This window comes from Camellia sinensis, chromosome 12 (assembly GCF_055761805.1).
Source record: "Camellia sinensis isolate YWXY chromosome 12, ASM5576180v1, whole genome shotgun sequence".
Classification (NCBI taxonomy): Eukaryota; Viridiplantae; Streptophyta; class Magnoliopsida; order Ericales; family Theaceae; genus Camellia; species Camellia sinensis.
In genome coordinates this window covers 83,718,607-83,744,876 of record NC_138972.1, presented here as the reverse complement: position 1 = coordinate 83,744,876, position 26,270 = coordinate 83,718,607, and the positions used below count along the sequence as shown (strand labels likewise).

Below are 26,270 nucleotides of genomic sequence, written 5' to 3'. Positions count from 1 at the left end.
ATGCACCCTTTGTAAGTATATCGTATAGACAATTTAAAAAATTTGTAAACAAATATAACATATATAAACTTTAAAAATACAATAAATAGGTTCTTAAATACATAATGTTACCAAAAAAAAGGAAAAGAAAAAAAAAACGAATAAAGAGTTTTTGGGACTGGTTTCCTATGCAATGAACATCCTGCATATTGAGAAAGATAACATTGTTTATCAAAATCATTTATAGTTCATGCAGAAAATGTGTGAAATTTATTTTGTAAGAAAGTGAATTTTACCTTAATGTTCGATCAACCTATTGTTATTAGTGTTATTTAACTTTTTTGTTAATTTACATTATCAAAATCTTTTATATGAATCATAAGTAATTATATGTTAAAATTTATCAAAGAATTAATGTGATGGACTTGCTTTTGCACCATTAAGTTCTGGTCATGATGTTTGACCATCATTTGATTTATCCCTTTTATTATTGTGAGTAATATATCTATCCGAATAGAAAATAAAAAATAATATTTTTTTTATGCAACCATATTGAATTACAAAGAGAGAATGAAAAGAATTTGTCTTGAAAGCAGAGTCTGCTTATATATCAAATTCTGCATTTTTTTTTTTGTAAGTTTTAATTGGTGCACTAGTTTGTCTAAATTTAACCCTTTTTAGATTATATTTTATATATATATATATATATATATATAAATAGTGACCATATTTTTTTGGATCAATTTGATAAGAGATATAAACAGAGACCTATTCAATTGAAAAAAAAAAAATTGTATTAACCAGACACTATTTGGTTTCAAACTCTAATAGCAAACTAACTTTTTTTTTTTAATCTTTTTGATAACAGTAAATAAATATAAATTTTAAATTTGAATATGATTATAGAATAAATTATATATTTGTAAATGATTAAATTTGAGAGTCTAATTTCTCATTCATTTCTTGAATAAATGAATGTTTTACGTTAAGGTAGTTACTGTACTGTGGTTTCACGCGAACTTGAAACCCACCTCGAATCTAATTTTTTGGGGAGCGCTTGAGAAACTCTTCGGCCAGTCACGCCGAGGAGGTATTACTCGTTGGTAGCGATGTGGTACTTTTCATAACTCTTGAATCGGATGACGATGTCGATGCTATCACCTCTGAACCTCGTAGCAACCCCTCGCCATTCATAAATCACCTTCTTTTCTTGCACAACTTCCTCTTCGCTCACTCACAACCATGTCGTCTCCACCCGTCGCAATCTATCAAGACATCTCACCTTCACTTGAGATCTGAACTCCAACCATTATTGGAGACAATTAGTTAATGCAATTTCCTTCAATAACTTTTGATACATGTCACGACCACAATATTCTAGCTAATCTTATAAAGTATTAACCAAACTCTCACCAACTAATTTGCAACCCATGCTCTGATGCAACCATTCATACCTTCAATTATTTTCTTTTTTCATATTCAACAAATGTGTGCGCTTTTTTTTTTTTTTTTTTTAATATGGTGAAATGGGTGAGGAATAAGTGTATGGCAAGGAACGATGTTGCGCTAGTCATGGGTGAGGGAAGAAAGGGTAACAACAAGGACGGACGTCGCCAAACATGATGCTTATGAAAGACGAAACCATTACCTTTTTTTCTTTAATGCAATCTGAACCATTAAATAGACAAGATGATGAAGTGGTATCATATCATTTACAAGACTGGACAATCTAATTTTTTGATAAACTGCAGATAAGCCACTCTCTTATTATAGTAGTAGATAAATGGAAGCAATGATTTGTACATTCCTTTTCATTCAAATGTGGCAATGCTCTATGCTTGCCGTTTCATTCAAAATCCAATTATAAAGAGAGTATTTTCGAAACAGAAGAAAAGTAGAAAAATAATAGAATTATTAAAAAAATAATCATATTATGATGTTTCAAAGTGTAGAAGAAAAGTAATAGAATTATTAAAAAAATAATCATATTATGATATTTGAAAGTGTTTGATGTTTGAAAGTGTTTGAATTCCGAAAGGTGTTTCATTATTTGGTAGATGTAGGTTGCTGTGTGATATTTAATAAGTGTGGGAGAGTATTTTCGGGATACAGAAAAAGTAAAAACCATATGTGCTCTTCAGACATTTAAAATAGTAGTAGATATATACAGAAAAGTAGAGAGAGTAATGTGACGATTTGTATATTTTTTTGCTTTTTTGCTTTTTTATATGCAGTTGATGTGATTTGAACTCTTAGGCCTCACTTGATTGTCTGAATTGGATATAAAGGTTTGAGCAGGATATATAATACCTAAGGATAAAGATGTGACATAATATGTTGTAGGATATGAGATAGATTATGTATACTATGAGGTCACTTATATTATGTTTGATTAAGATAAGATATAGGATGTGATAAGAAGAGGGTGATTATTTTTTACCTTTGGATTCGACGGTGGAGGATATACAATATCATGGGAGATGGTATTGCATGTCTCCTCATTTTTCATCATATACTATCTAGACTCCTTATATCAGGAGCAATCAAACACGGGATATAAGGAGATAAGAAAATATGTAGGATCCACCTCATATTATATCCGACTCCACCCTTATATCCATCACTTATATACGGTAAACAAATAGGGCCTTGAGTTCTTAATGAGGTGTAAGAATTTTAGTCAATGAGATTTTGTAAGGTTGTACTTGGATTATAGATTTGGGTAGAAATTTGTAAAGAAAAATATAGAAAAGTGGGTGAAATATGAATGAAATATTTATATTTTACCTACTTTTTTCCTTTCTCTTTCTAAATCACTACCCAAATTCATAATCAAAACGCAGTCAAATAGAATTCAAGTAGACTAATTTGAATCAAAATAAATCCTTAAGAATTACGAACCCTTCATTATTATTATTATTATTATTTGTTTGACAAATTGATTTTTTAAATCAATTTAATTTTACAATAGTCTTAACAGAGGTTAATTTTTAAATGTTAAGATTAATCTGGTAAAAATTTAGGGCTGGATTGGTTATTTTTTTAATTTTTTTTATGGTCTTGAATGGTTTCTTCTTGAATTTGAAGGAATTTAAATTTTAAGGATAGTTAGGAGCTAGTCTTATGGACTGAATTTATTTATTAAAAATTTTTACTTTCATTTTTAGAAATAAATGTAAAAATATTTTTATAAAAATATAATTCAAATATTTACACTCTGCATATCATATTTCAATACAAATTAATACAAACATATTAGAAATATCAAAACTCACAAACAAAAGTCAAAATGTCTCAATTATTTATTATTTTGATAAATTTATCAATATCATTACTAGTCACAAATTATCATTCTACAAACACAAAACATATCTAAAATCTTCCAAAAAATTCATTATTAAAACAAAGTTGAAGCACATCTCATTTTCATCCCTGAGCAACTAATAAATCTTTCAAATAATCCATTGAACCCAACAATTCTATTTGTGTGAAAATCGCAGTATAACCCTAAAATTTACACTTGTTGATGTTAATTAATACCCATAAATGATCAAAATCTCCACTTTTGAAATATTTGAAAAATCTCACATTTTAAGCCATTTCAAATCAAAACACATAATTTGAAATTATATATTTATCCAAAACTTATTAAGGAATTTTTGTACTTCTTTTGACATGTTTGAAGAACCTCACATTTCAAACATCCCAAATCAAAAAGATTCTCATATCAGGTTGTGTATTGTACATTTTCCACACAAAAATAATAATAATAAAAAATAATGGAAATAAGGGTATAACCATAAACTCAATTTTCAAAATAATATATTAAATCCATCTTTCCAAAATCAATGAGACTAATTGGTCTATAAAAAAATTCTTGGAACTAAACGGATCACCATTACTCAAGATGAGATTTATGAGTAAATTTTTCTTAAAACAAGGAATAAATTTATTTTAAAAAAATTATAATAAGTCTTATTTTTCTATGAGGATTACTATTGAGTCATATCAAGTTGGAATATGGACAAATAAGTCATATTTGTCATAAAATGTATTTAAAAAATTCATTACTTCATAATGGTGTATGTTATTTCAATTTTACCATTCTCATTTAATATGAACAATAATTTATAAATAATTTTAAATTAATTAAAATTAAAAAAATTAATTGAATAAGATATTAATATTATATTAAAAATACAAGTAACAATTGGATCAAAACAACTTTTGTATAAAATGACCCATTTTGTTATTATTTCCAATTATTAATTTTATTATTATGAAATATTAAATAAATTAAAATTATTTATGAATTTTTTTTGTTCATATTTTAATGAAAGATAAAATTAAAATAAAATATATTATCATGAATAATTGAACTTTTTTTTATAAGAATTTATAAAATAAAAAAGAAAATATAACTTGTTTATCAATATTGAAATTCGATATAACTCAATAGTGATTTTTGAAATAAAATAAAACTAATCGAAAAAAATTTCATTGTGGTTTATAATATTTTAATAAAATATTATAATTTTTACAATTAAAAAATATAATTTTGCTTAGATTAAAAATACTTATAAATATATTGTTCATATTAAATGTGGGATAAGATTGGGATAGCATAGATCATTATGGAAGAATGAGCTTGTTGGAAATGTTTTATAAAAATAAGATTTAATTGCCCATATTAAAAATTGATAAAATTCAATTGTAATTTTAAGAGTAATGTAGAACTTATTGGTCAGCTTTGCACCATAAGTGATTCTCCAATGGTTAAAGATGGTAACTGCTAAATGTGGCAAATGTCAAAACTTGTGACAAATGCCATTTGTGCTAACAAAAATGATTTAGAGTTCTAAATAATGAGCTTTAAATCTACCACTAATGACATGAAGAAAAAAAAAAAAAAGGTGCACACACTGTGATAGTGGGTAGGACCCACTGCCACATCATTAGTAGTAGCACTAATTAGTGGTCTCTACCATTATTATTTGTGCTAACTCACCCAAACCCAACCGTTTATTTCCCTCCATCCCTCCCAACAAAAACTACCAAAAATAGAGTTAATTTTTTTTTTTAAAACGATTCCACCAAATTAACAACAAAATTCTTTAAATAGATTTTTTTTTTTTTTGGGATCTATTTTAAACAAATTCATACCAACTTTTTTTTAAACAAATTCACCGGAAATAACAACAACAATCAATTTCAAAAAAAATTATTGGTAATCTCAAACAAATTTCAAGCAATCTCAAGCAAAGATTCCAAAATATGAAGTAAATTTTAAACAAGAAATACTTGTATTTCAATATGCTTATTGGGTTTGCGATATGCAATCTACGAATAGCGCTACGATCTACGAAGAGGGTTTGTGATCTTTGATCTCGTCGACTAATGTTCACCAAAGAGGGGTTAGTGATGTTAGATCTTCATCGATGATGTTCACCGGAGAGAGACGAGAGAGATGAAGAGAAAGAGGGGGGTTGGGTGTCGACTGTGAGAGACTGATTAAAGACAAGAAGAGAGAGAGAGAGAGAGAGAGTCTCACAGTCGTTGATGAGAGAGACTGAAAGGGGTCGATGGTGAGAAGGTTTTTGATTGAGAGAGCACAAATGAGAGAGAGATGAGAGAATGCAAAAGATAGGAGAGAGTGGTCGAGTTGTCTGATGATTCAAAAATAATAATTTTTAAGTAATTATTTTTTTTCAATGGTGGTTCCAAACTACAATCTCAAGTGATTTTTATTTTTCAATGGTGGAGTGAATTATATATATATATATATATATATGTAATTCTAATTTTGTAATTTTTGTTTAGTCTAGTATAATATAAATATTTAATTTTTTTTATACAAAATTTTAAAAAGGTCATAAAAGACACATACACACACACAAAACTACTTAAAAAATTGATTGGGATTGTGTCAAAATGACATTGCATCATTAGAGCACCATTGTTATAAATTTTTTCAATTTTGTTATATTTGTCTAGTCGGGTAGAATGTAAATATTTAATTTTTTAAGAAAAAAAAATTGAAAAAAGGTCATAAAATAAACAATAAAAAAATCACTAAAAAATCTATATCCAAATAATACCTACAAAATTGGAGGAAAAAGTGGTTGAGTTTTGCCAAAATGACACGTAAATATTGAAGTATCATTGCTATAATTTGACAATTTACTACTATTTATTGTCAAATTATAATAGTGACAATACTATTATAGCATCTGTCATTGAAGATACTTTTATTTTCTCATAAATCTAATTAAGAAGACTAATTAGCAATTATTTCTAAATTGAACCCCATAAAAGTCATGCAAATTTGGACCACTGGACAGGCCATTTAATGTCATAGAATACGAAGTGTTTTTGGGTCATGAGATGGGACAATTTGATGCCATGGAAGGCAAAGTATTTTTGGGCCATTGAACCACCATTTTTTTGATGGCATTAGAAGCAAAATATTTTTGGAGCCGCCTAGTTTATAGATAAAATTACCATCCAGTTCTATTGATTGGAATTATTATATAATAAATTCAAGATTGTTATGGACATTTAGTCCTAAACATCATGTTTTTTTGTTGTTAATAATCATTGGAAAATCGTCAGAAAAGTGGTGAGTTGTTTTGTGCGGATCGATGTGAATTGAGAATTATAAATTAGTAGGTTGTATTAGAATAATGTTATGTGTACTAATTGGTGTATTAATTGGTCTAGTAACAGATGATGTGATATAATTTTAGAGATTTTGAAATCTTTATAATTTGTATAATGAGTGAAGTTATAGTTTTAAAATGACAATGTCATAACTATTTTGGTATACTAATTAGTATATTAATTGGTCCGTGTACCACCACAGTATATTGTAAGAGTAAAACCGGTGATGCTATATGCACCAATTAATGTACAAACTAGAGTTATATCATTATTACTGACCTTACTTATTATACAAATTACAAATACTCAAAATATCTAAAATTATGCAACATCATCTGTTAGTATATTAATTAATATATTAATTAGTACATATAACATTATTTAGATAAAACAAAAAACATATATCTACTAATTTGAAACAGGACTTGTTTGCTATGAAATCATCCCAAAAGTCTCCCGATTTTAATATTATGAAATTATATCATTATTACTGACCTCACCTATTATACAAATTACAAATACTTAAAATCTCTAAAATTATAGAACATCATCTATTAGTATATTAATTAATATATTAATTAATACATATAACATTATTTAGGTAAAACAAAAAACATATATCTACTAATTTGAAACAGGACTTGTTTGCTATGGAATCATCCCAAAAGTCTCCCGATTTTAATGGTATGAAAGACACTCAATGTGTTTGGTTTGTGTTTTCTGAATTAAGTTTTTTAAAAATTAAGTTTTTTTATTTTCGTATTTTTTTGTTTTTAATGAATATTTTAAAAATTTTAAATATTTTTTTTACTTTTTTAGATGCACCTTACTTAGATGTATCTAAAAAGTAAAAAAATTATGAAAAAATATTTTAAAAAATTAATAAATACATAAAAATATAAAAAAATGTACTAAATTCTTGTATTTTTTTTTTATATTTTTGGTATTTAGTGAATTTTTAAAAGATTTTTTTTACAATTTTCTTATTTTTTAGGTGTATTTATGTTAAGTGTACCTAAAAAGTAAAAAAATTATCTAAAATATTAAAAAAATTCAGTAAAAATAAAAAAATACAAAAAATAAGAAAATAAAATTTTTTAAAAAGTGTTTTTTAAAAAATTGAAACAAGTATTTTTGTGGGCTCACTCACATAGCCATCATATATATTTGTAGATTTCACGCTTTACCAACACAATGTTAGAGTAGGGGTGTTCAAAAAATCAGAGACAAATTACACTGTTCGTGATCCTTATATTTTGTTAATTGTGTTATTTTGATCCTATACTTTCAATTAGTCATTCGTTAGTATTTTTTGTAATTTTTTTTTATAATAGAAAATTATCACTAAATTTATTAAGATTAACTTATTAAGTTGAATAAGTTTATAATTTTGCTCTTAAAAACATGACATATATTACTTATGTACGTATTTTTTTTTATAAAAAATGCTAAGAGACCAAATCTAGTCAAAATCATAAATTTAAGATCAAAATCAAATAAATTGAAATTATAGTGACCAAAATGACACAAGGATCAAAATACAAAGATTACCACCATAATTTGTCCAAAAATTAGTAAAATTAATAAATCTGTCAAATATGGTCTAATCGCTTATTTGGTTTATTTTTTTAATTAATTTAGTTTTGACTGTTAATTCCAAGGCTTCACTTATAATTTTGAATCGAACCGTGATATATTTGTTTATTATTTTTTTATATATATATTTGTTTGTTTTAAATTGATCTAACCAACTTAGTTTGATTTACTAACATAAAATATACTATATTTATTATTATATAAAAAATTTCAAAATTATTGAATCAAATCTAATTGAACCAAATCGATTTTTATGGTTCAGTTTTGATTCGGTATTTAATTATGATTTCATTTTTTCTCAAATCTTACAAACCAGTTTAGTTCTTAATTTATTCTAAATTTGAACTAATTTGATCTGTGAATATCCTGAAGCAGGGTCGTTATTTTGGGACTGGTATGTGCATCTAGCACCATGCTACTTTTTATTATTTATATATGTGTATTGCTGACACATAATATGGAGGATGTGGTGTGGTGGTTCTTTACTGCATGCTTTAAAACGAAATGAGTTGTTTAAGAAAATAGCCATAGGCCATGTTTGTTTTGTTGATTTATGGGTGGGATTGGCTTAGGATCGAAGTGGACTCCACATATACCTTGTTTGATTGGGTTATTGGCTCTTAGATTGTTACTCCAGGCAGTGGTGTTTGTGTGACTAAGATTCTGTGTCAATGGTGATTTTTTTTTTTTTTTGTGTGTGTGTGTATGTGTGTGTTATTGGAATTAAATCTGTGTTATTGAAATTTCTGTTTATTTGTTCATTGGAATTAAATATGTTTATTTGTTCATTGGAATCTCTGAGTTTTTTTTTTTTTTTTTTTTCTGTTATTGGAATTAAATCCGTGTCAATGGAATTAAATCTGAGTTTATTTGTCAATTTTTGATTTTTTTTTTTTAAATCTGTTATTCAATCTGTGATTCAATTTGTGTTAAATTTGAGAGTTTGAATTGAATCTATGTTATTGGAATTAAATCTGTATTATTGGAATTAAATCTGTGTTATTGGAATTTCTGTTTATTTGTTCATTGGAATTAAATCTATTTATTTGTTCATTGGAATCTCTGAGTTTATTTAATTATTTTTCAATTTTTCTGTTATTGGAATTAAATTTGTGTCAATGGAATTAAATCTGAGTTTATTTGTTCATTTATTTTTTTTATTTTTTTTTTAAATCTGTTATTCAATCTATGATTTAGTCTATGTTAAATCTGAGAGTTGGAATTGAATCTGCGTTATTGGAATTGAATCTGTTATTGAATATGTGTTATTGAATCTGTTAGAGGGTGATTGAATCTGTTATTAAATTGAATATGTTATTAAATTTGTTATGTTATTGAAATTGAATTTAATTGATCGGTTATGTTATTAAATCTGCTATGTTATTGAATCTGATTTTGAATGATTTTAGAATTTTAAATGATTTGTTTGTGTTAAGAATTGATTTTGTTGTGTTTTTAATTTTATAAGTTTTAATTCATTAATTATTAATGTTGGTTCATTTTTGAAAATTGTAACAAAATAACCCGAAATAAATATTTACAAAATGAGGAAAAAAAACTCAAAAATAAATTTTTAAAGGAAAAAATTCAAACCACAAATCGCGTGCAACCAGCCTCACATCTGCAAACTCTATCCTCACAAACCGCAAACTGCACTGCAGACGGTTGCGGTTTGACTTTTCCCAAATCACATAGGTGCGGATGGGTCAAAACCAAATCACAAACCGTATAAATCTAATCCGTGAGCACCCTTACTCCCACGGGATTGTTAGTCCTACATAGTAGTAGGATTAATCTCACGACACAGTGTTTAAGACTTTTTTTTTTTTTTTTAATTTTTTTTTATAGTGTGTATGTAAATTTTTTACTTTAGTTTTTCACTAATCATCTCTCATACTATCATCAAAACAAACAAGCTTTTACTTTATTACCTCACTAATAATTTATACATTAACAATTTCTTCACTAACCATCTAGTTACTAACAATCTCATCCAATCTAATCCGTCAAATATACATAGCTATATAGTCAAGTTTTTCCTTTTCTTTTTTTTTTTTTTTATCAAGTCTATTTCCTATTTAAAAAAACAAATGTTGACCCTTTGATTTGTATGAGACCAACGGAGATAAAGTCTTCAGGTTTGTTATTGAAAGTCAGGATGTAATGGAGTTTTGGATGCATTTGGCGAGTTAGATTTGGCTTTGTTTTTTTTTTTTTTTTGCTGTAATAATCCTCACTGTGTGGAGATTATGCCCTTCCTTTGGGGTTCTTTCTCTTACAAAAATTTGTCAGTTCTTTTGTTTTCACTGTACGAGACTTTTTATCGATTTTGTAATGAAAATTTTCTTCTTAATCTAAAAAATAAAATAAAAAAATATCTAAAATTTTAAAATTTCAATAGAAGATTTCTTACAAAAACCAAACACTTGGATTAATTTGACACAAATTTAACTGCTAAAATTTATGATTTTTTTTTTTTTGGGTTACATCGGAAATGAAACAAGGGCCTAAGCCCTTTTTATAGATCGACCTAGCATATCATCAACCAGCAAGCTTCTAATCTCAACTGGGGGCTCTTTCACCACCAGCATGTCCTCCTGTTGAGCTGCTCCAAGCTTGGCCAGAGCATCAGCACACAGATTTGCTTCCTTCCAAACATGTTGGACAGTGCAGTTGCATCCGTTGAGCAAGATTTTTGTATCCTCAACTAGACGCTTGAAAGGGCATTTGTCTCCTACCTCTTCCTGCAGCAAGTGCACTACCTGGGCTGCATCTGTCTCAATGATCACCTCATTTAAACCTTGCTGTAGAACCACTGTCAAACTCTTGTAGACTGCCCACAACTCTGCCTCCAGACTGGTTCCTGGTTGAAGTTTGCCATAATAACCACAAACCCATGTTCCTCTTTCTTCTCTAATCATGCCTCCAAAGCCTCCATCTCCTTCTGATTTTCTGCTGCCATCAGTGTTAAGCTTCAGTTGTCCTGCAGATGGTAATAACCAGGAAATAAATTGATAAGCTGGTCTTGGAACTGGTAAAGAATTAAGGAAAGCAAGATGAATCTCTCTAAAGTAATCCAAAATGTATTTGACACACTCTTGGTAACTAGTGGGTTTTCTATCAAACACATACAAGTTCCTGTTTTTCCAAATTTTCCACAAGGTTACAGTAAAAACTAGATACCAAGGGAGGTCAAAATTAAAATGATTTTTATTTTTAACATTACTCATGAACCAATCCATCCAACTTTTCCTTCGCATTTCAAGAAACCAAGGTTTGTGAAAAAGAGCAAGCCAAATTTCCTTGGCCTTGTAACAGCCTCTAAAAAGATGCTGGCTGTCCTCAATCAAATTACAACTAGGACAGTGATCATCTTGAGTTAAGCCCCTGTGCAGCCTCATTATTAGTAAGTAATTTTCCATGCCTCACAATCCACAAGAAACCTTTAAGTTTCTATGGAAGTCTGAGCTTCCACAACTTAAAATCAATTGTAGTATAACAGGAACTCCGCATGTTTTCACGACAAAGCTCGTTCGGCCATTGATGTTGCAAACCACGCCGTCTCATACCTTCAGGAATACTCTTTGGCTCAACAGCTAATTCGTTGTCCGTCCGAGTGCAATTTCACACCCATCGAGTTGGTTACCACCTCAGTAAGGAATTTTCAAAATCAATTTTGATGGGGCTACTTTTAAAGATCAAAAAATGCAATAGGCTATGGAATTGTTCTGCGAGATCACCGCGGGGACATTATTGCGGCTTCATCAGAGAAAGGGCTGTTCCCATTATCTGTGGACTGTGTTGAGGCTACGGCAGCTTTCAAAGCCTTACGTTGTATTTGATTAGAGATGTAGAAAAGAAAAGAAAAAAGATAAATGAAATATGAAATATGAATAAAATATATTTATTGTTGAGTTGGCTACAGATTCTTCCATGTGAAGGAAAGTAGCAGCCAGCTACATGGTGGGGAAGCCATGAGTTGGCCATGAGGCCATACCATGAGGCCATGAAGGGAAAGCCACCGAAATAGGCTGGCAGCCAGCTCAATTCCTTTTGCATTTGTAATCTCTATATATAGAGAAGCTAAGGAGAGTTGAGGCACAGCTGAGAGGTGTGAGCTTAGAGAGCAAAGAGAGAGAGAGAATTACTGAGAGAGTTGTAATTCTTACCATTTTGTTCAATATAGTGAATCCGCTGCCCGTGGGCGTAGGCGACTTGCCGAACCACGTTAAATCTTGTGTGTTATTGCTTGTTTGAGTTCCCTGGTGTGCCCCCGATCCTCAACAATTGGTATCAGAGCTCGGGTTGCGAAAAATCGAATTTTTCCCGAAAGTGCCCAGATTTCGAAGTGCTCAAAATCCACTTTTGACCATACCAGGAGGAAGAACTCCCCGAGAGGAGTCCAGAACAGCAAAAACAGAGCCCAGAAGCCTTCACACGCGCCCTCACGCGCTATTTGAACAAAGCGCGTCAGCCCTAGTCGCACCACGCGCCACCACGCGCCGTTCAGGCAACCGGCGCGTGATCCCAGTCGCACCCACGCGCCACACGCGCGTCTCCAGGGAGAAGACGAGCCACGTGGCACCACGTCAGCGCCACGCCAGCACCGCGTCAGCGCCACGTCAGCGCCCCGCGTCCGACAGTCAGCCACGTGTCAGCCACGTGTCAGCCCAGTCAGCCTGAGCCGCCGACCAAGCCGAGCCGCTGAGCCGGAGCCGCGTTGACCGCGCGGCCGATCCTCCGTTGACCGCGCCGCCTGCGCCGTTGACCGAGCCGGTGACCAGCCGTTGACCGGAGAAATTATCCGGTGCATCTCAGCGCACCAGATTCTGTAGATCTGACCCGTCCAAAGTGTTTTTGCCAGATTGGAGCCATTCGGAATCCGTTTTTGACGATCCAATAGTGCTTCCCAACTATTTGGAGTATTCCGGACATATCTGTACGGTCAGTTTTTTGAATTGAAGTTTCTAAAAAATGGCAGAATCTAGAGCAACCGAGTCCGTAAGTAATTCAGCCAGTACAAGCACTTCTAGGCATTGGACCCCGGTGTTCCATGCCAAGTTCGAGGTAGAGAAGTTCGATGGAAGCAGCAACTTCGGCATGTGGAGATGCGAAGTTAAGGATATGCTTGTCCAAATGAACCTGCACTTCACTCTGGGAGACAAACCAGATGACCTGGACGAGATAGAATGGGAGAGGGTGAATCTCCTGGCTTGCAGTTCCATCCGACTTTGCCTTGCAAAAGAGGAGAAGTATGCCTTTACAGAATATGATATTGCGAAGAAGCTTTGGAAGGCGCTGGAAGATAAGTTCATGACAAAGAGCATTGAGAACCGGCTCTACTTGAGGAAGAGGTTGTTTCGTTTCGACTACATTAAAGGTATTTCGATGAACGAACACCTAAATAATTTCAACAAAATTATTACGGATTTGAAGAATTTGGATGATGACGTTGGTGATGAAGACAAAGCACTGTTATTGTTAAATTCCTTGCCTGACTCGTATGATCATCTCACTACTACTTTACTGTACGGTAAAGAGAAGATCAAGTATATTGATGTTGCAAACGCCTTGGTGAACAATGAGTTCAGAAGGAAAGATAAGTCTGCAAACAGGGACTCAACATCCGAGGCATTAACAGTCAGAGGCAGAACAAATAACAGAAGAAATACAAGGCGAGGAAAGTCTCGCTCAAAATCTAGGGGGAAACCTTCAGACAAAAGACGTCTTGCAAAAGACGAGTGTGCAGCTTGTCGCGAGAAGGGACATTGGGCAAAAGATTGTCCAAATAAAGACAAGACAGAAGAGAAGGTGAATATTGCACGAGATGGAGATAATGATGAAGGAGGAGCCTTCACAGTTTCATCATATGGCCAGTCGGATGAATGGATAATAGATTCCGGATGTTCATTCCATATGTGTCCTAACAAGCAGTGGTTCTCGAGCTTACGAGAGTTCGATGGAGGAGTTGTGCTGATGGGCAACGACCAAGCTTGCCAGACAAAGGGGATTGGAACAATTAAACTGAAGATCCATGATGGAACAATCAGAATTCTTGAAGATGTACAGTATGTACCAGATCTAACCAAGAATCTCATCTCAGTGGGAGTTTTAGACTCCAAAGGTTACAGAGTAACCATGGAAGGTGGAGTCCTTAAAGTTGTTCGAGGAGCATTGGTTGCAATGAAGGGTACTCGACAGGGAAATTTATATTTCCTAGATGGCTCTACAGTCACAGGGAGAGTGGCTGTCTCTACCAGCTCAGAAGATGATGCATCAGACACTTCCAAACTTTGGCACATGCGCCTAGGGCATGTCAGTAAGAAGGCTTTACAAGGGTTGGTAAAACAAGGCCTGTTGAAAGGCGCCAAGACGGGGAAGCTTGAGTTCTGCGAGCATTGTGTATTGGGCAAGCAAACAAGAATCAAGTTTGGTACTGCAATTCACCGTACCAAAGGGATTCTAGACTACGTCCACACCGACGTATGGGGTCCTTCCAAGTCTGCTTCGTTGGGAGGTAAACACTACTTTGTGTCGTTCATTGATGATTTCTCTAGAAGAGTTTGGATTTATACAATGAAACACAAAGATGAAGTCTTAGACATCTTTCTTACGTGGAAAAAGATGATTGAGACCCAGACAGGCAGACGGATCAAGAAGCTCAGATCTGACAATGGTGGAGAATATACATCAGATCCCTTCTTTGAGGTTTGCTAGAATGCAGGGATAGTAAGACATTTCACAGTTCCTGGAACACTGCAGCAGAATGGAGTTGCAGAACGCATGAACCGCACTTTGGTGGAGAAAGTCCGGTGTATGCTGTCACAGTCTGGATTGAGCAAGGCATTTTGGGGCGAGGCATTGACCTATGCTCGTCATCTTGTCAACAGACTACCTACTGCAGCATTAGATGGGAAGACTCCCATGGAGGTATGGTCAGGAGTCCCAGTTACTGATTATGATCAGTTACGTATCTTTGGATGTCCAGCATATTTTCATGTTAGAGAATCTAAGTTGGATCCAAGAGCCAAGAAAGCCATCTTCTTGGGCTTCGGTGAAGGTGTCAAGGGATACAGACTGTGGTGCCCTGAATCAAAGAAAGTTCTCATCAGAAGAGACGTTACCTTTGATGAGTCTGCAATGCTGAAGCAACCAGATCCTCAACAGAATGAAGAAGCATTGAAGAAGTCAGTGCAGGTGGAGTTTGAGACTCCAGCAAAGACTAGTCAACCAATCAACCATCCTGAAGAAGTCTCAAAGGATAGCTCTGAAGAGAGTTCAGATGAAAATGAAGATCCAGAGGCTCCGCAACAATCAGAACCCATTGCAATCAGAAAAGGAAAAAGGGTTACTAAGAAACCTAGTTGGATGACCGATATGGTAGCCTATGCACTTCCAATCATTGAAGACAATATTCCTTACACTTTCAAAGAAGCTGTGCATAATGCAGAAAGTGTCAAATGGAAGGAGGCTATGGATGAAGAGATCGGGTCACTTCACAAGAACCAGACTTGGGAGTTGGTGCAACTTCCAAAAGGCAAGAAAGCAATTGGGTGTAAGTGGGTTTACACCAAGAAGGAAGGCATTCCAGGCAGAGACAACATCAGATTCAAAGCTAGATTGGTAGCTAAAGGCTATGCTCAGAAGGAAGGAATAGACTACAATGAGGTATTCTCACCTGTTGTGAAGCACACGTCTATTCGCATCTTGTTAGCTTTGGTTGCACAGTTTGATCTCGAGCTCGCCCAACTCGACGTCAAAACTGCCTTCTTACATGGAGATCTTGAAAAGGAGATATACATGTCCCAGCCAGATGGTTTCAAAATTGCTGGAAAAGAGAATTGGGCCTGTAAGTTGAACAAATCGTTGTACGGATTGAAGCAATCCCCGAGACAATGGTACAAGCGATTTGATCGGTTCATGATGGAGACAAAATACACAAGAAGTCAATTTGATCATTGTGTATATTTCCGTAAGCTTCACGACGGTTCCTTCATCTATTTGCTCTTATATGTAGATGATATGCTGATTGCATCTACGAGCAAGGTGGAGATTGACAAACTCAAGGCACAGTTAGCAAGGGAGTTTGACATGAAGGATTTGGGAGAAGCAAAGAAAGTTCTTGGCATGGAGATCAAGAGAGACAGGAAGAAGGGCACGGTTTGTCTGACATAAACCCAGTATCTGAAAAAGGTGTTAGACAGATTTGGCATCAATGGGAAAACCAAAGCTGTAAGTACACCATTGGCCCCTCATTTCAAGCTTAGTGCTTCGTTGTCTCCACGCACAGAAGAAGAACGGAAGCATATGGCACAAGTTCCATATGCAAATGCAGTTGGTGCATTAATGTATGCTATGGTTTGTACACGGCCTGACATCTCGCATGCTGTGAGTATGGTAAGCAGGTATATGCATGATCCAGGAAAAAATCACTGGCAGGCAGTGAAATGGATCCTAAGGTACATACATGGCACGGTCAATCTGGGATTGAAGTTCGAGAGAGATAACCGACTCGGGCAGAATTTGGAAGGATATGTGGACTCAGATTATGCTGGTGACTTAGACAAACGCCGGTCAACAACAGGGTATTTATTTACGCTTGCTAAAGGGCCGGTAAGTTGGAGGTCAACGCTTCAGTCAACGGTGGCTTTGTCTACTACAGAGGCAGAGTACATGGCAGTGACGGAAGCCTTTAAGGAATCTATTTGGCTACATGGGTTGATTGAAGACTTGGGAATTGTTCAGAAGCACGTTAAGGTGTTTTGTGACAGTCAGAGTGCCATTTGTTTGGCAAAGAACCAGGTCCATCATGCCCGCACCAAGCACATTGATGTCCGTTTCCATTTCATCCGAGAAATTGTGAATGAAGGGGATATTCTGCTTCAAAAGATTGGTACTGCAGATAATCTGGCCGATATGCTCACAAAGGTAGTTTTTGGGATCAAGTTCCAACATTGTTTGGACTTGGTCAACATCTCTCGGAACTGAGCACCTTCGGGTGCATGGCAGTGTTGATCGATCACTATGTTGGATAAGAGAATCCTCGCCAAGGTGGAGATTTGTTGAGTTGGCTACAGATTCTTCCATGTGAAGGAAAGTAGCAGCCAGCTACATGGTGGGGAAGCCATGAGTTGGCCATGAGGCCATGAGGCCATACCATGAGGCCATGAGGCCATGAAGGGAAAGCCACCGAAATAGGCTGGCAGCCAGCTCAATTCCTCTTGCATTTGTAATCTCTATATATAGAGAAGCTAAGGAGAGTTGAGGCACAGCTGAGAGGTGTGAGCTTAGAGAGCAAAGAGAGAGAGAGAATTACTAAGAGAGTTGTAATTCTTACCATTTTGTTCAATATAGTGAATCCGCTGCCCGTGGACGTAGGCGACTTGCCGAACCACGTTAAATCTTGTGTGTTATTGCTTGTTTGAGTTCCCTGGTGTGCCCCCGATCCTCAACATTTATATTTTACTTAATTTCATATACATTTTCTCTTTTCTTTTTCCTTTTTAAATCCTCCAACTAAACATAGCGTTAGTGTTTGTTAAGAACCGGGATTGCATGATATTGCTTTGGAAGGTGATTCATTGGTTACTATTACGTGATGTTTGGTTTAGAGATTTGAAAACAGATATAGAAAGGGATAAAAATTAAAAGAGAAAAAGTATGTGAAATGTAAATAAAATATACCTATCAACTAGTTTCACATATGTTTTTCCTTTCATTTTTCAAACCCCTTTTCAAATTTCTTAATCAAATACAACATTAAGGCTCTCAATGCCACCAATGAATTATTGTTTTAATCTGGGCAAATTTTGACTCAGTCAAGTGTTCTTCACTCTATTCGCCAGTCGAGTGTCCAATTTGATCGCAGATCAGGGAACATGGTAGCACATCGGCTTGGCTGCAACTTTGGAGGAATCGCGTGTTTTGTTGGAGGAGGTTCCAGATTCTTTCCACAAACTTGTACGGGCTGAAGCGGCATCATAATTTGGATTCCTATTTATGCTTTAGTTTCTTATTTGTCTTGTTACTTTGTTTCTGCCTTCTGCCAGTCGCCTATCTAAAAACAAAGGGTGATTATTCAGTACTTTCGAAATATAGTGACGTGGTACTCTATAAAGTTTTAATTAGTGGAGAGATATAAAGTAATTAATGATTGATTTGAAGTATGGACACGTGGTGCTGCAGGAATATTAAATAATTTCTCAAAAAGAAAAAACACACAATTTAAAACCTTTACAACCGTGTTGTTGATCCATTTAAAACCTCAACTTCCCCTTTCAAATTTCAAATAAAATCATGTAATTTGGCCAACAAATTTACTAAGTAATTGTGACGTGTTCTTTGAATTTTATGTTGGACTTATATATATATATATATTATTGAATAGGTAGACAATCACGTGTTTCCTAATTCATATAATAATTTTTGCAAATCTACATATACAATCAAGAAGTAAAATAAAATTTTCAAATTTAATCGATAAAATAAGAGAGAATTTGAATCATAAATGGTATATATATCTGACACTATTGTCTCAAAAAAAAAAAAAAAAAACAATTTTTTCCAAAAAAACTACAAAAAAAATATAAATTTATTATTACGGGATCATTAAATTCAAAAACTAGCAAATTCAAATGAAGAGTTTAATCATCACCCTGTAACCAAACCACCAACAGCAACAACAAAAAGAAAAAAACAAAAAAAAAAAAAGTTTCATTCAAGCATAAACCAAACACTCATTCCGATGATCTTTCCGGTCACTGGCGGCCACCAAAGTTCCGGCACCGGCCGGCCCAGCAAACTTGAAATGCAATTCTTCACAAAACACTCTCAGACTGGCCTGTCTCCTCCACAACGAGCTCGACCTAAACGTCGTCGTCGCCATCATCCTCAACGCGAAACTCACCTCCTGTTTATTCCGATCCCTCACCAAATCCGGATGCTCTCCCATTACCACCTCCTGGTGATTCGAACTAGTCGCCGACACAAATTTAATATTAAATGTCGTTTCCCCTCTAGTCCCCACATTTATATGCTCAGCTATCGCCAATGCCAGCACAGTCTCTTCGTGTACGATCACGCCTTCGATTTTCTCGAAAAAAAGTACTAGTTTCTCGTTAGAGTTGCTGATAGTAATGTTTGCGTCCCAATTCGCTCTCAAAGCGTGCCCCGAGACGTTGAATTCCGGGACTGACATGGATTGTATGAAGAATTGTGGGACGTCTGCGCCGAAGATAAGGAAGGTGAGGAGGCTGAGGAGGAATGCGCCGAGGAATAGGGCGATCATCATGGTGAGGATGAATCGGACAAATGTGAATCGGCCCGAGGATTCATGCGGTGCTGCGGCGTATTGTTGGGAGTAGTAGGCGGCGGGTGGTGGGGCGGTGTAGGGGTAAGGGTTGTTGTGGGGGTTGGGGTAGTAGGGTGGTGGAGGGTAGTTTTGGTATTGTGGAGGGTAGGGTTGAGGTGGGTATTGTTGTTGTTGGGGGGAGAAGCCTGGGACTGGAGGGTACCCTGTAACGGAGGCTTGTTTGGATTGATCGTCACCTGTGGAAGCCATGGGTGGTGTTGTTGAGGTGTGTGTGTGGATTTTTTTTTTATTTTAATCTCTCTCCTTCTCTCTCTCTCTCACATGGAAGAGGAAGAGGAAGAAAAAGAGGAAGAGAGATGTGGATGATGATGGTAATGGGTTTTACAATGTGAGAAGAGATTTGGGGGGGAGAGGAAGAGAGATGGGGGCTTTGATGAGAGAGTAATTTAGGTGTGTGAGGGAAAGAGAGAGAGAGAGAGAGATGGGCGGTAAGAGTTGACAATGAGGTGGAGGAAGGATTGGGAGAGAGATGAGGAATGTATATAGGAAATGTGCTTAATTTGTAATGAAGAATGCCTATATATGACATGGCTCACTTGGCAAATTATTGTTCTCACGAGCCTTCATGTAGGTTGCCATTTGATAACATGATAAAAACAGTCTCAGCCTGAGATTTTCGGCGCCTAAAATCGATAATTAATTAATAAGTTTTTGAGATTTTTAGTATTTTTTTTTCATTGAATGAAAAAAAAAAATTGAAAGTAAAGGACAAAAAATTTGTGTGAAAATCACAAAAAATACTTAATATTACATTACAATAACTAATAAGTATCGTTTGATCCTCACTCTTTTTGTATTTTTAGAAACAAATAAATCAATCATACTTGCATAATCTAATTTTTTTGCCAAATCATTTTCAATGAATAACAATGCTAATTATTTTAAATGGACCTTTTAATTTTTTTAATGGATTAATTTATTTAAGTTAATTTGGCTCTTTCTTAATTTTTTTTTGACTTAAAATATATTTAATATATTAGACTAAATTATAATAAGAGAGACCCTTTTTTAGGTCTATTTTCAATAGATAATAATGCTAATTTTTTTGAATGGCATTTCAATTTTTTAATGAGTCAATTTATTTTAAGTTAGTTTGAGCCCTTTTTTAATTTTTTTAGACTTAAAACATACCTAATATATTACACAAAATTATAATAGAAGGGATCCCTTTTTCAACTCTATTTTGAGGGGCCCTAGGCCATGGCCTTGTGGCCTATGCCCCAGGGCCGGCCCTGGATAAAAATTACTTGATACTTTTCAAATATTTTGTTCAAATATTTGGTTATATTGCCAATGTGTTAGTTTCGACTAATAAGAAATCGTAACATTTATTAACTGAGTTATTTTTTTTTATCTCTAAAATATTTAATAAAGATGAATTAATACTTGAATTAATGAATAACTATAGTGATATAGATTTATATGGACACAAAATATTGTATGAAATTTTGAGTCATTTAGTGTTTGAAATTGTGTGCTACCAACATTATTCAAATAATGATATATGATACAGGTCATTGGGTCTTCTTTAAGATTGTATTAGAATTATCTTAATACTAATTCAACTTATTTACTATTTTATATTATCGTATCGTGTCATCTTTTTTGTCCGTATAGTATTAACGCGTAATATCAAAAGTTTTCACCATTAATTAAATGTACCAAATATATGAAAAAATAAAAAATAAAAATTCCACAAGTTAATTTCTATTGAATAAAATTATTTATCAAAAAATTTGATTTCAAATTATTTCTATTTTTCTAATTTACAAAGAGTTTGGTTAACAAGTGTCGTGAGGGTGTTGGTTAACAATGTTGAAATTGATTGTGGAGAAGTGATTGAGACCCCCTCCAATTACCACTCCCACCGCCCCACATACACGTGGGGACTGGTGATTGGAGGAGAATGGCTGGAAAAAAAAATGGTTAATCACAGCCAGAGGGGGTCAGGGGTGCCTCCTCGTGAGGGTCCAAATCATTTTTGTTGATTGTATATTGCATCTTGCACGCACTCCCATGCATTATGTGCATGTATTTTAAGTTTCTTATCAAGTGCTCTAAGGGCACTCATTAACAAAATCTCATTTACAAAAACTATATCCTACTATAATATTTTTTTCACCCGACCAAATCTAAATGGGAGATTTACCCATAAATCCCAAAATGTGAACTTATGAACCAATTGGTCCCATTTATAATCTACTAAACTGTTTAGTCCTGCCAATTTGTGAGGGACGTAATTACCCTCATTTGAACGTTAGTAGTCAGATCCGGCTTGTTAGATGGAACTTGGGTGTGGCTCGTATGGGCCGCACGTGGGTAATTAGTGAGTGGATGTGTGGCGTCTATCAAGTGATACATTGAGACGGTGTCACAGAATTACAAAGCGCTGTAAGGGTTTTCATTGTTGGGCTGGGTTGGTGTGTTTGGGCGTTAACACAAGGCCCACAACAAAAATTGAAAGGGCTTCAAATTGTGACTAATTGGACACACACATACCCACAACCCGTTGAATGTTAACCCGTTATGTGCAGCCACATTCACACAGTCATTTTGGTCTCCTACTCTGTACTGTATGAAACCCTATATGTGTGATTGCCAGCAATTTCGCTATTTCGTTTGATCAAATACCTCGTTGTCATATTCCATTGTAGAAAGGATTACGTTTGAGAGGTTGATTGGATCGGTATTGCTGGTGTTTTGTTTTGTTTGTCGATCGAACGGTATGACGTTGCAAAAAGTGGAAGATAAAGGAACCCTAGTTCGCATAATCCTTCATCGGTGCTCTGACATAGTTCTTTCATGGACGGGATGGGTATGTTTCGTAACCTTGTTTTTCGAATCTGTGTTTGTTAGTGTGGTACATTGGTTTTTTGTATTTTCCCTGTGGATTTCGTGCATTTTGTTTAGTAAGGGTTATTGTGTTTGGCTAAGTTGTTTGGGATTTTTGTGTGTGTGTTTGTTGTTGGGTTTGGTTGGGTGGTTGGTTGTGCTTGTGGGGGAAGGAGGTTGAAGAAAGTGTGTAAGAGGGACAATGTTGTGGGGAATCACACGTAACTATGAAGACAAGGGGTGGGGCCAAGTTACGTTGTGTGTTTGTCTGTGTATTGTGGTACTGTGTTGGTCGTAGTGGGCCATGGTTCGACTATTTGAGGGTGGGGTATGTTCTTTTTTTGGTTTTTGTTGTGGTTGTGTTTGGGTTGTTGTGTGGATGGACTTCCTAAGGGGTGTTTCTTGGGGTTTAGGTGGGGATTTAGGTGGAAATAACTTTGGGATGTGGGCGTGATGGTTCATTTGATGGTGAACAAACAGTTGGGGTGGGGTTTTGTGTGTGGGGGAGGTTCTGTGTTTTTTGTCGTATATGTGTGACTTGTGTGGGGTTTGGTATTTGTGTTTTTCTGTGGTTTTTTTTTTTTTTTTGTGTTTTTGTGATTTCGGTGTATGTGAGGGTCAATGCTTTCGTGGTCTGTGTGGATGCTCTTTGTTGTGGTATTGTCGTATGTAATGTTATTTGCTTTGCTGGTGTGGTTGGGTGTGTTCCCATGCATTATTTTTGGTGAGTGTATATGTGGTGTTGGTGGTGGTTATTTTTTTGTTCCGTGCAAGGTTACGAAATGGTGCATGGCATGACAATGTGAGGGGGGTGTGTTTGTATGGGGTAGCTTGTTTGTGCAGTTGTTGTAAGTTTTGTTGAAATGGTTTATGTGTGGTGTTGCAGATAGCAGTACGGTACGTAGTCCGTGGACTAGATCGTGTGAGAAGCAAAGGGCTGCGGAAGCATCTAGGTCGAAGGCACACAAAGTTAGTGTAAAAATGGAGGGACGCATCCTTTTCAAGCAGACGAAAGTTTTGAATAATGCTGTGGGACGTAATGCGAGTAAGGGTAATGAGTACCCACAGCGGCTGGCACACATGAGGATTAACTACCGGTCAAACGTTGCTGGTATAATCAAACTTGTTAGTTCGGTAAAACTGAGGGAGGCACATATGAATCAATTAAAGAGAACGCCATTTTGGATTATGATTGAGGCGATCCATGTCAACAAGTTAAACCACAATGAATTCAGGAAGTGTAATGATCTGATTTCGAAGATTATAAAAACGTATGATCCGCGTGATAATGCGTTCCATATTGGAGGGGCCAGTGTCAAATTAACTAGTAGCGATGTGAGACTGATTTTTGGACTGCAATGCGGGAAGAGACGTTTGGATTTAACTCCAGGTCAATGACTAGTGTCGGACTTTATTCAGCGTAGGTGCCGTGACATGTTACGGTTAACATCGAAACTGGTAAAAAGTTTGTTTGTTGAAGCTGTTAATGGTCGGACCAAGCAAGATGAGGAAGATGTGGCAAAGCTTTTGGCGTTGTACATTTGTGGGAAACTGTTTTTCGCAAACTCAGGTGAGACAATTAGTTGGGCATTTGTTCGGTATATGAACGACTTGGACATTGTGAGGATGTACGACTGGACTAGCGCAATAATGACAGCACTGATGGGGCCAGTGAAGGAGTTTCATCGAATGCCATGGAAGGTGACAAGCTGCGTAGTTGCGTTGTTGGTATGTGAATGTTCAATTAATGTCGTAGTAACACATATTTGTGGCAGATATATTAGTTTACTAATATTTTATTTTCTTGTTATGTGTGGTATTGGATAATAGAACATTCAACAATAATTGAGCCGCAAACGAACAACATGTTCCCCAGATTCATGAAATGGGACATTGGGAAATTGCTGAGTAAAGCTCAGGGGCTTGACCTGTCCGGCCTAGTTAATTTTCAGGTATGTGTGTTGGGTGTGGTTGTTGTTTTAAGGCTTATATTTGACTGTACGAACTTGTGTTAAGTTTTTTTTCATTCGTTATGGTAATATGTTTGTGTTTACGCAGGTTAAAGTAGACCGACTTAGGTCATTTGAATATGAACGTGAAATGATGGGTGCGGATGTTGTTGTGTTTGAAAATGTTCAGTCATATGTGGTTGATTGTGTTGGAGGTGATGATGCTTTTGTGGATGAACTTAAAGGTGATGGCAGACACACTAAGGCTGCGGTTCATACAGACAATGTGGAGTTTGGATTTAGCGATGTACGTGAGAAATGCAGTTCGTGGAAAGGGCACAAACCAAAAATGACAGTGGGAGGCAAGGGAACAGACGCATTGCATGGTTCCACATCTGGGAAGGACAATGAGGGGGTGAATGACAACAAAGTGAATGAATATGGCAGTGCAATTGCAATACTGGAATTGGAGAATAAAAGAAAAGATGAAATGATTGCATTGCTTGAGGAAGAAGTTGCTGGTCTGAAAAGGAAACTGGAGGCGCAAGCTGTGAACATTGTAAGGGGGTTTGAGTGTGTGTTGGGCATTAAGAATAAAGAGGTGGACAAGTTGAAGAAAGAAAATATCAAATTGCGAAGGAGTGTATTGGTGCTTGAGGACCAACTCGCTGATCGTGATGTGCATGTGGTGACGCAAGCTTTCAGGGATGTGGAGGTGCGGGGTGATAGCGTTGGTGGTAGTATTGCAGGGGTTAGGGCTGGAGGTCAAGTTGTGTACGATGTGTCGTCGATTAGAGCTGGTATGGGGGGTGCGAATATGTGTAGTGAGGCTGTGGGTCCGAATGCTGGATGCGTAGTTATTGATTCTGATGGTGAGCAATGTGGGAGAAATGTTGATGGCATTGTGAATGTGGATCTGTCCGATGCGGAGAAGGGGGTAATTGTTTCTAGGGGGCAAACATCTTTTGTTCGTAACATTAAAAACAAAGTTAGACAGGAACGGAAATTTCCAGATTTCGAGTACCCCATCTTACATGGGCGTAGTAAGAAGTCAGTCGCAGACAATTATCGTGTGGTCCGAGATGATGATTGTGTTAAGAGTGACGGAGTTGTTGATGTGGACGCTGTGGTCGTAAAGGGCAATAAGTGGTCCGGGTTTGATATAAACAACAGGTTGGGGGTGTGGAAAATGATGACAGTGGAAGAAAAGTGTAGAATCAAGCAAGGTTATGATAGGCATGGTGATCAGTACGTATGTTTTTTTTTAGATTTGTTAGAACTTGTTGTCATGTAATTTTTTATAGGAACTGATAATTGTTGGTGTGTTTAGGGCGGTCATGTGGGAGGATGGTGAAGCTGGTGTGGTGGTGGACTTTAGTGATGTGAAGAACCTCATACGACAGAGTAGCATTTATGGAAATGTGAGACTGTATTTTTTTTTTTTGAAGAATAAATGTTTTCCGTTCACATGTGGGTAATGAACTCATATGGGGCAACATACGAAGCATAGGTGTTATTCGGATAGAAGATGTTTATTTATTTTATTTTTTTTTGTGGACAGGTGATTGATGCTTATGTTGAGTTGCTTAAAAGCGAACATCTGAGGATGTATGGCGATGACGAGTTGGCGGATAAGTCTTATTTTTTTAGTAGTGTGTGTTTGGTGAGTTGTGATATTATGAAGTGCACCGTGTTTGTGTTGTGTGACTGTGTGGTGTGTTGATGGTTTCTATGTTTTGCAGGATATAGTGAAAAATGATGATGTACGTGCTATGGAGAAGTTTGATCGTACAAATGTGTCTGCTGCGAGTGATTGTCAGTTCATCCACTTCCCAATGTGTCACGATGGGCATTGGACGCTTGTGGTATATGATACGGAAGAT

General features: G+C 35.4%; 1 protein-coding gene across 1 annotated transcript; it reads right to left on the bottom strand.

Moving 5' to 3' along the window:
- Nucleotides 1-18,952: 18,952 nt before the first annotated feature.
- Nucleotides 18,953-19,795, bottom strand: LOC114277237 (uncharacterized). The gene has a single exon (XM_028219106.2). It carries the CDS (start codon nt 19,793-19,795, stop codon nt 18,953-18,955), a length of 843 nt encoding a protein of 280 aa, XP_028074907.1.
- Nucleotides 19,796-26,270: the final 6,475 nt, after the last annotated feature.

What these genes read in the sequence shown, in the direction of transcription:
- LOC114277237 (XM_028219106.2), bottom strand. Translation starts at nt 19,795, where the DNA reads ATGGCTTCCACAGGTGACGATCAATCCAAACAAGCCTCCGTTACAGGG.